Consider the following 10,290-nt stretch of genomic DNA (forward strand, 5'->3'; position numbering starts at 1 on the left):
ACCATGTTAGCCAGGATGGTCTCGATCTCCTGACCTTGTGATCCGCCCGTCTCGGCCTCCCAAAATGCTGGGATTACAGGCTTGAGCCACCGCACTCAGCCTATTTTTTTATTTTTTTTTTTTATGACAGAGTCTTGCTCCTGTCACCCAGGCTGGAGTACACTGGCGCGATCTCGGCTCACTGCAACCTCCACTTCCCAGATTCAAGTGATTCTCCAGTCTTAGCCTCCCCAATAGCTGGGATTACAGGTGCCCACCACCATACCTGGCTAATTTTTGTATTTTTTTTTTTGTAGAGACGGGGTTTCACCATGTTGGCCAGGCTTGTCTCAAACTCCTGACCTCAGGTGATCCACCCTCCTCGGCCTCCCAAAGTGCTGGGATTACAGGCATGAGCCACCGTGCCTGTCCAATTATGCATTTTTAAAACAAAATACTGGAACTGGAAGAAAGATGTAAGCTGGTATACCAATCTGGACTACACCCTTAGGACTCATAAATTCATTTGCTTCTTTTTGGTTTTCTTGTTTGAGACTGAGTCTCACTCTGTCGCCCAGGCTAGAGTGCAGTGGTATGATCTCAGCTCACTGCAACCTCCGTCTCCTAGGTTCAAGCAATTCTGCCTCACCCCCCGGGTAGCTGGGACTACAGGCACGTGAAATCCCATCCGGCTAATTTTTGTATTTTTAGTAGAAACGGGGTTTCACCATGTTGGCCAGGCTGGTTTTGAACTCCTGACCTCTGGTGATCTGCCTACCTCGGCTTCCCAATGTACTGGTATTACAGGTGTGATGGTGGTAGGCATGGTGGTGGACTCCTGTAATCCCAGCTATTCAGGAGGCTGAGGCAGGAGAATTGCTTGAACTCAGGAGGTGGGGGTTGCAGCAAGCCAAGATCATGCCACTGCACTTCAGCCTGGACAACGAGAGCAAAACTTCACCTCAAAAAAAAAAAAAAAATTGAAAAGTGTTCATGTACAGAAGTTAAATAAAATGTATCCTAAATATAAATAATTAATTCTGACAGAGTAACTAGGAAATGCCTCACAGAGGAGGTGGTTTTTGAACTAGACCATAAAGGATAAGTAGGATTTCCATAGGAAGAAAAAGCAGTCAAGGCTGAGGAAAAGCATGACTAAGGACAGGAGCAAGATTAAAAAAAAAAAAAAAAGGTATACCACATTTGAGAAGTAATGAGAAGTTCTTCATTATTCGTTAAACGTGAGGGGCAGGATGATCTCTTTGTGTGAGATTCCTGGTATTTCCAGATGTAGATTTGTTTGTTTTGAGACAGCCTATCCACCCAGGCTGGAGTGCAGTGGTGCCATCTCGGCTCACTGCAGCCTTCACCTCCCAGGTTCAAGCGATTCTCCAGCCTGAGCCTCCCAAATAGCTGGGACCACAGGTGCACACCACCACACCCAGCTAATTTTTGTATTTTTTTAGTAGAGACGGGGATTCACCATGTTTCCCAGGCTGGTCTCGAGCTCCTGAGCTCAAAGTGATGCACCTGCTTTGGCCTCCCAAAGTGCTGGAATTACAGGTGTGAGCCCAGCCTCAGTCGTAGATGTTGAATGCCAACCTATTCCCTTGCTCCTGATAAAACTGCTGTTGGATATTTAGAAAAAGTTTAGCATACTAGGTGACATTTAAGCTGGGGTCTTCTGTTAAAAATCTGTATCTGAATCGTGTTCATTTGGCAAACAATTCATCCATTTTATACTAAGAATGAAGAAGGTAATACTCAAGATGTGCACTAACTAGTAAGACAAACCATTAGAAGATAATTAGAAGGGAGAAAACCCGCTGCCTTCTGTCGTGTCATAGGGGATGAATGCTCCTAGCTGGGGCTAGCTCTTCCACTTGGGCACCAGAGCCCATCCACCTCACCTACACCGGGATATCACTCCAAACTCGCTCCCCTTTCTTTCCCAAATCGTTTTCTTCCTATCTATTGGATTATTTATAGAAGCATAGAAATATCCTGTTATGCCAGGCATGATGGCTCACGCCTGTAATCCTAGCACTTTGGGAGGCCAAGGTGGGCAGATTGCCTGAGCTCAGGAGTTCAAGACCAGCCTGGGCAACACAGTGAAACCCTGTCTCTACTAAAATACAAAAAATTAGCCAGGTGTGGCAGCGTATCCCTGTAGTCCCAGCTACCCAAGAGGCTGAGGCAGGAGAATTGCTTGAACCCGGAAAGTGGAGGTTGCAGTGAGCCGAGATTGTGCCACTGCACTCCAGCCTAGGCGACAGAGTGAGACTCTGTCTCCCAAAAAAAAAAAAAAATCAGTTTGAAATAGCCTGCTATATTCTGCATCTTTAAAAGCCCTCTCTTAATCCCCTTACTCTTTTTAGGCTCCATCTCATTTCTCTGTTCTCTTTCATAGGAAAATTATCCAAGAGTTGTTTATACTCACTGTCTCTAATTCCTTCCCTCACATATTCTCTTAAACACACATATTCTCCTCAACTACTGCATTCAGGCCTTCACTTCCATCACTCCAAAATCTTGTCAGGGTCCCTAGGGACCTCCACATAGCTAAACATAGAGTCAACTTTCAGTCCTCATTTTGCTTGACCTATCAGCAGCATCTGACACAGTTCCTCCACTTCTGTTTTTTAAAAAAAATAGAGATGCAGTATCGCTATGTTGCGCAGACTGGTCATTGTTATCACTTAGCTTCCAGGAGCTATACTGTCTTGGTCCTCCTACCTCACTAGCCATTCCTTCTCTGTCTCGTTTGCTGTTTCTCCTGTTTTTGGAATCCCTGGGACTTGGCCACCAACTCCCTTGGCCATCTCATTCAGTCTCATGGCTTTAAATTCTGTCTCCGCTACTAACTCTCAGATTTATATTTCTAGTCCTGAGTTTCACTATTGCTATTTGGAGGCAGATAATCTGTTGTTGTGGAGGACTGTCCTTTGCATTATAGATGTTCAGCAACATTCCTGGCCTATACCCGTGAGATACCAGCAGCACTCCACCAGTTATGGCAAGGAGAAAAACATCTCCAGACTCTGCCAAATGTCCCCTGAGAGTAAAATCACACTCCTCCTCACCCCATTGAGAACCAGTGTTTCTTGACCAAACTTCTCCCCCAAACTCTGGACTTGTATATCCACTGTCTTTTTGACATCTCTACTTGAACATCTAATAAATATTCATACTTAACGTGATCAAAGCCAAACTTCTGATGTTTCTTCCTCACATAATCCTCCCTCCGACTTCCCACCTCAGTGGCACATCCATTCCTTTAGTTGCTTAGGCAAAAAAAAAAAACTTGGCATTTTCTTGAATCTCCTCTTTCTCTCACACCTACATCCTGACTTATCAGTAAGTCCTGAGAGCTTTACCTTCAAAATACACCCAGAATCTAATGCCCTTTCACCAATACTGCTCTGGTCCATGCCACCATCACTTCCTACTGGGATTACTGCAGCTGCTTTACACTTGTCCCCCAACACCCCCTTCTCAATATAGTAGTAGGGTGATCTTGTGAAAATGTGTCATTCAGGGTATGTCACATTTTTTTTGCAGAACCCTCCAGATGTCTCTCATCTTACCCAAAGTAAAAACCACAATTCTTACAATGACATGCCAGGCCTTACATGATCTCTCCTTATAGCCCACTCTACCCATTCCTTACCTCTCCAATCTCACCTCTTACCATCCAACACCTTATTCACTTCACTCTAGCCACACTAACCTTCTTTCTTTTCCCTAAACATACAGAGCCTTGATCCCTTTGCACTTGCTCTTTCCCAGATACATGCTCTGTTGCCTCATTCAGGTCTTGGCTCAAATGTCAGTTTCTCAGGGAGGCCTTCCTTGAGTACTAGTTTTTGTTTTTGTTTTGGGGGGATTTTTTTATGGTAGTATTTTATTCCTCTTCAAGAAAAGCTGTTACCTAACATTGATGAACTCTTTTTTTTTTTTGAGACAGAGTCTCACTCTGTCACCCAGGCTGGGGTACAATGGCATGATCATAGGTCACTGCAATCTCTAAATCCTGGGCTCAAGCTCAAGTGAACCTTCCACCTCAGCTTCCTGAGGAACTAGGACTACAGGTGTGCACCACCACGCTCAGCTAATTTTTTAAATTTTTTGTAGAGGGTCTTGCCATGTTGCCCAGGCTGGTGTTGAACTCCTGGACTCAAGCAATAGGATTAAAAATATCCTCCTGCTTCAGCCTACCGAAGTTCTGGGATTACAGGCGTGAGCCACCATGGGCAGCCAGTCACTAGTTTTGTTTTATTTTATTTTATTTTGTTGTTGTTGTTGTTGTTTTGAGATGGAGTCTTGCTTTGGCACCCAGGCTGGAGTGCCGTGGCACAATCTCAGCTCACTGCAACCTCCGCCTCCCAGGTTCAAGCGATTCTCGTGCCTCAGCCTCCCAAGTAGCTGAGATTATAGGTATGCACCACCACACCTGGCTAATTTTCGTATTTTTAGTAGAGACAGGGTTTCACCATGTTGGTCAAGCTGGTCTCAAACCTGTGACCTCAAGTGATCCTTCCACCTTGGCCTCCCACAGTAATCTCCACAGCTGGGATTACAGGTGTGAGCCACCGCACCCAGCCCAGTCACTAGTTTTAAAATCTCACACCACTATCATCTCCAATACTCCTTTTTTAAACCTGCTTTATCTTTTCCCATAGTATTTCTTCATCTAACGTATTACAAAGAGGCAGTATAGCATTATAGTTAAAAAAACAAACTGAAGCCAAATTGCCTGGGATTATATCCCAATTCCACTTCTAAGATGTAAGATCTTGACTTCTCTGTGTTTCATGTGTGTGTGCATGTGTATTTAAAGTGGAATGGTTTCTGTCCATTAGAACAGGACTTTGCATATAGTAATATGTGTACACCATTATTATTGTTGTATTACTATTAGTAATGACTAATTAATTTTATTTTCCTTATCTCCCATTGGAATATAAATTCCATGAGAGCAGAGGGGTTTTTTTGTTTGTTTATTTGTTTTTTTTTTTTTTTTACTTTCTTCATTGCTGTATTCACAGCTTCTAGAACGGTGCCTAGCACATAGTAGACAGTAAATATTTGTTGATCAAATTATGTTATTTCCGGAGTGATGAGGATAAGAAGGGTCAAGGAAGATGAGGTATATGTGTGCTGTTTAAAACTTTTACAAAGAGAATGTACTCATGTATCCTTGTGCCCCAAAAAGCTTCATAGGCTTGCATGGAAAATAGACATATAGACAAATAAATTACAACACAGGATATTTACAAGATATGGAAGAACGAGCACGTAACTCTAAGGGGAGGGCAATGCAGTTGAGGAAAGCTTCCTAGAGGAATAATAACGTGAGAGTTGGGTTTTTAAAGATGCGTAGTTCCACCAAACAAAGTATGAGACGGATGGGACAGCCTTCGAATAGTAGGTGCAAAAGCAAAGAAGTATGAAACACAGCAGTGGCTCTGAAAACTGCAAGCAGTGGAAGTTGAAAGGAGAGGTGAGGAGCGTTTTCAGTGTTTTGAGCTATTAAAAATTTCATCTTATCCTTCTCCCTTACCCACTGCCATACTCCTAACATCTCCAAGAAAGTGTTTGGCTGTAATTAGGAGCTTATTACTCCATTATGGCAAATATCTTGGGGTTTTTCTCATCATTTTCCTGAAAGTCTTTTCCTATTTTTCTGCTCCCCACAAGTTCCATTTTTTTAATATATTATTATACCACTGTTCAGGTTCTAGATTCCCCTTGGTGTCTTTGGTATAAGAAATTCACATGTAATTTTTACCTGTGGAGTATAGTGAAAAAGGAGGAAGACATATCCTTAAATTATATACACATACACACACATAGTTTTGTTACAGTGTGGTAGCTTTGTTTAGGAAGAGAAACACAGTTGTTCAGCTGAATTATTTTAGTAATTAATATTTTTAATCCTATAAACGTTGGTCTCTAGTCCCTTACCAACGATCTAAGTGAAGAAGCTTGCTTTTCAGTGTGTGACTCAAGACTTCTCAAGGTTGACTTTGTAAAATCAGGGTTGGGGTTCTGCTTTTTTCCACCCACCTTCCTTCTATACATGGAGTCAGGAAAACACCCTTGATGACAGCACAAACCAAAAAAAGCAGTAGCATTAATCCACTCTGTTAGTTTCTGGCACTGCCTCTGTTTATACTCATATTGGATTGTGATTGTGTATCTGTCTCTGAGAGTCCCTTAATGTAGGAATCATAATTAAGGTGTTCATTTGTACACCTAGTTCAACGCCTCGTTCATAATGGATACTCATTAAACATTTGTTGAATTGGATTGAACTGAACTGGACTATGGCACCACAGGAGAAGGGGATTTTTGAGTTTACTTTTAAGTGAGATTGATTTAAAACGAATTTAGAAAGAAAAATTATTCTTTTGTTTTTAAACATAATCTAAATTTGGGGTACAGCTACCAATATGTTCATTCCCCATAATTTTTTAAGCATTCTGAGCAATGACTCATCAGAGTCCCCAAATAGATATATATTTTTTTAAGTCACAGTGGCCCTAGGAAACAAAATTAGGTTTGGTAAATATAAATAGTAAGTGTGTTCTCATTATAGTCAAGAATGTGGGGTCTTGTTGATATACAGAGGAGGATCTTTATTTCTTCCCTTTGTAGCAGAGTTGGAAATGAATCAAATATCCCCTGATAAATTCCTATAGGGTTTCCCAGCACATTTATTTCATTCTTTCCAGAAGTCACCAAGACTTGTTGTATTACTGTTAAAAAAAAAAAAAAAATCAGGCCGGGCTTGGTGGCTCAAGCCTGTAATCCTGGCACTTTGGGAGGCCGAGACGAGCGGATCACGAGGTCAGGAGATCGAGACCATCCTGGCTAACACGGTGAAACCCCATCTCTACCAAAAAGTACAAAAAACTAGCTGGGTGCAGTGGCGGGCGCCTGTAGTCCCAGCTACTCGGGAGGCTGAGGCAGGAGAATGGCGTAAACCCGGGAGGCGGAGCTTGCAGTGAGCTGAGATCCGGCCACTGCACTCCAGCCTGGGCGACAGAGCAAGACTCCATCTCAAAAAAAAAAAAAAAGAAAAAGAAAAGAAAATCAGTGCTACTTCATTTCCTAACACTTGTTTTCTGACCTCCAATTGTCTCCAGTCCAACTGGCCAAAAAGCCAGGCCAAAGATGTCTGTATTTCCGCAGAGAAACAAATGAACTTAGCTTCTACTCCTTTCCCTCTACTTTGCAATTTTTTCTTTTGCAAAGGAGTTTGGAATTTAAATTCTCCAAGCCCAGAATCTTTCAGTCTAAAACTGCAAAACAATGGTAATAAGATACCTGGTCATTCCTCCAGTCCTCTGTCTTTTAAATATCTGCTCTGAGAGAGAGTCCTGAGCATCCAAATAACTTTTGTTGTTGTCGTCGTTGTTGTTGTTGTTATTTTTGTTGTTGTGACAGGGTTTCACTCCTGTCGCCCAGGCTGGAGTGCAATGGCACGATCGTGGCTCACTGCAACCTCTGCCTCCTGGGCTCAGGCAATTCTCCTGCCTTAGCCTCCCAAGTAGCTGGGACTACAGGCGCCTGTCTAATTTTTGTATTTTTTATAGAGACTGGGTTTCACTATGTTGCCCAGCCTGGTCTCGAACTCCTGGGCTCAAGCGATCCACCCGCCTTAGCCTCCCAAAGTGCTGGGATTACAGCGTAAGCCATCGCACCCATCCATCCAAGTAACTTTTATATTATAAAGAAGGCTCTCTTGCCAATGGGTAGCTATTTTATTCATTTACTCAGCATAACTTTATTGGATATCTCTGTGTTAAGCCCTGGAGATCTAAGGTGAGTAAGACTTCTCCCTACCTCCCAAGAAGCTCACAGTCTATCTTGGCAACAATTATACAGTGCTAAGATAGGAGTGGGATAAAGTAATAATAGTAATTAGTTCAGCATGGAGGGGTCTGGAAGGGCTTTACAGAAAAAGTGACATTTATGTATTTATGTATGTATGTATGAATGAGACCATGCCTGGCCAGAAAAGTGACTTTTAATCCTTAGTCTTAAAGAAAAAGTTTCCTGCCAGGTGCAGTGGCTCACACTTGTAATCCCAGCACTTTGGGAGGCTAAAGCAGGTAGATCATCACTTGAAGCCAGGAGTTTGAGACCAGCCTGGCCAACATGGTGAAACCCCTGTCTCTACTAAAACTACAAAAATTAGCCAGCATGGTAGCGCATGCCTGTAATTCCACCTACTCAGGAGGCTGAGGCAAGAGAATCGTTTGAACCTGGGAGGCGGAAGTTGCAGTGAGTCGAGATCGTGCCATTTCAGCAGAGAAAGAATAGCCCTACATTTCAAACATAGGACATAGTAAGAATAACTACTTGAAGTATGAAAGCTCATGACATGTTTAGGAACAGTGAGTTGTTCGGCATGGATGGTATAGAGGCTGCACTCTGAGAGATGGAATAGACGAGTAGGAAGCAGTATTGTATGATGCTGAAAGGCACAGAATCTAGAGCCTGGGTTTGAATCCCAGCTGAGCCACTTACTATCTGTTGTGATAGTCCTTGGCAAGTCACTTAACCTCCCCTCTATAGCTTTGCTTCTTCGTTTTTTTAAAATGAGGATAATAGTAGCATCTGTTTGACAGGGCTGCAGGCATATATGCATATATATACACATATGGCTTTAAAAAGTGCTCAGAACAAAATGAATATAAGTATTCATTATTAGGCCACATTATGGAAGGCCTTGAACTGTACATTTTCCATTAGTAGAAGAAAGGTTTTAAAGCAGAAGAGGGGAGAGTATATAACAGGATAAAATCTGTATTTTGTTTTATTTGTTAATTTTTTTTTTTTTTTAATTAGAGACAGGGTCTCGCTCTGTTGCCCAGGCTGGTCTCGAACTTCTGGGCTCAAGCAATCCACCCGCCTCAGCCTTCTAAAGTGCTAGGATTACAGACCTGAGCCACCGCACCTGGCCTGTAATCCATATTTTAGAAAAGTAACTCTGGTGCTACTCTGGAGAGTAGATTGGATAAGGAAGAAACTAGAGACAACATACAAGCTCTGAGACAGTTTAAAGAGTAGAGATAACAGGTGCTGATGTAACATGGTACTGAGTTAATATAGTGGCCTTGCCCTTAAAAAGTCGGGGTTCCCAAATAAAACTTCAAACTTGAAATGTTAGTCTTAATAGACCTTCCAAATTTAATTCTAAAAAAAACAAAATGAAGACCCTGGGGAAGAGCACAGAAGGACTGTCCTTACAGTATGGATGTTGTAGTGCTCAACTGATGCTTCCATTCTATACCCAAATATCAGACCAGTACCTCTTGCCTACTATTCATGATATATTTTCATCTGGTTAGCTGTCCAGAGCAACACATTCTATTTTTGGAGATGCTTTTGTTTTTTCTTTCAAGTAACCTCAAACTACTTATCAGTTTCCTAGAGGAAGTTCTGGCTTCTGGACTGCACAGCCGAAGCAAGGAGAGCTCTCAAGTCACATCAAGGTCAGCGAGCAGAAGATGAAAAACAGTGGTTGGGGGAAGGGCACAGCTTCCTCTCTCGCCCCCACTACAGGCTTTCCCAACTAACCAGAGGTGTTGGAGAGCAGCTTTGGGTTCTGTGCTGGTTGTTAGAACTCATCTCCAGGTAGCCCACAGGTTCGTGATTGGCACAGACACAAGACTCCCAGAGTTGACCTAACAATAAGTCTCAGCCCATCTCAACCCACTTTTCTCCGGTAGTCTTTATGTATCTGTTAGCACAATCACTTCAGTTACTGATGAATTTTGTTGGGATCTGACTTGGGGAAAGGATTATCAGAGCCTAGAGGGGCTTAAAAAGTAATCATTTGATGTAGATACCACATTCCTTGACTTCCTTTCTCTTCCCCTGACCCTTTCTGCTTTTCATTAACCACATTCCTGCATAACTTATTTCTGAAAACCTACCATGTTTCTTTATAGAGCCATCCAAAATTTTTTGTCCCTATATAGCAATTCTCTGTGGCACTGAGAAACCATGTATGACCACAATAAAAACCCATTTTGTGAAAAGATATGAGTGATTTATTTCTTTGGAGCTAATTTTGGGAATTTATGAGGTGGGACATGAGCTGGTTTCACACCGAACATAATGAAGGCATTATCTCTACCTGAAGGATATTTAAAGTATGTCAAGGCAAATAATAAATTCTGGTGTCAATTTCACCTCTCTTGAAAACAGGATAAACTGATAGTATCATTATTGCCAGGAAATTAAGGTATCCTCAAATCATCATAGCAAAAATACCAAAACAGAATCCCTCCCTGG

The 10,290-nt window shown here is 42.2% G+C and overlaps 1 protein-coding gene across 4 annotated transcripts in view; it reads left to right on the forward strand.

Moving 5' to 3' along the window:
• VPS45 (vacuolar protein sorting 45 homolog (S. cerevisiae)) overlaps positions 1 to 10,034 on the forward strand; it is a 91,715-nt gene extending 81,681 nt beyond the window's left edge. For 3 of the 4 annotated variants that reach the window (XM_011937760.1, XM_011937759.1, XM_011937762.1), the window contains one exon: positions 9,417 to 10,034. In XM_011937760.1, coding sequence (XP_011793150.1) covers positions 9,417 to 9,504 — 88 coding nt within the window. In that variant the 3' untranslated portion in view covers positions 9,505 to 10,034. Of the gene's footprint in view, positions 1 to 7,580; positions 7,675 to 9,416 lie in introns of all 4 variants that reach the window. The other variant, XM_011937761.1, reaches the window with a different exon arrangement.
• Positions 10,035 to 10,290: the final 256 nt, after the last annotated feature.

The sequence above is a fragment of the Colobus angolensis genome, unplaced genomic scaffold (assembly GCF_000951035.1).
Source record: "Colobus angolensis palliatus isolate OR3802 unplaced genomic scaffold, Cang.pa_1.0 Scaffold169, whole genome shotgun sequence".
In the NCBI taxonomy this organism is placed as follows: domain Eukaryota; kingdom Metazoa; phylum Chordata; class Mammalia; order Primates; family Cercopithecidae; genus Colobus; species Colobus angolensis.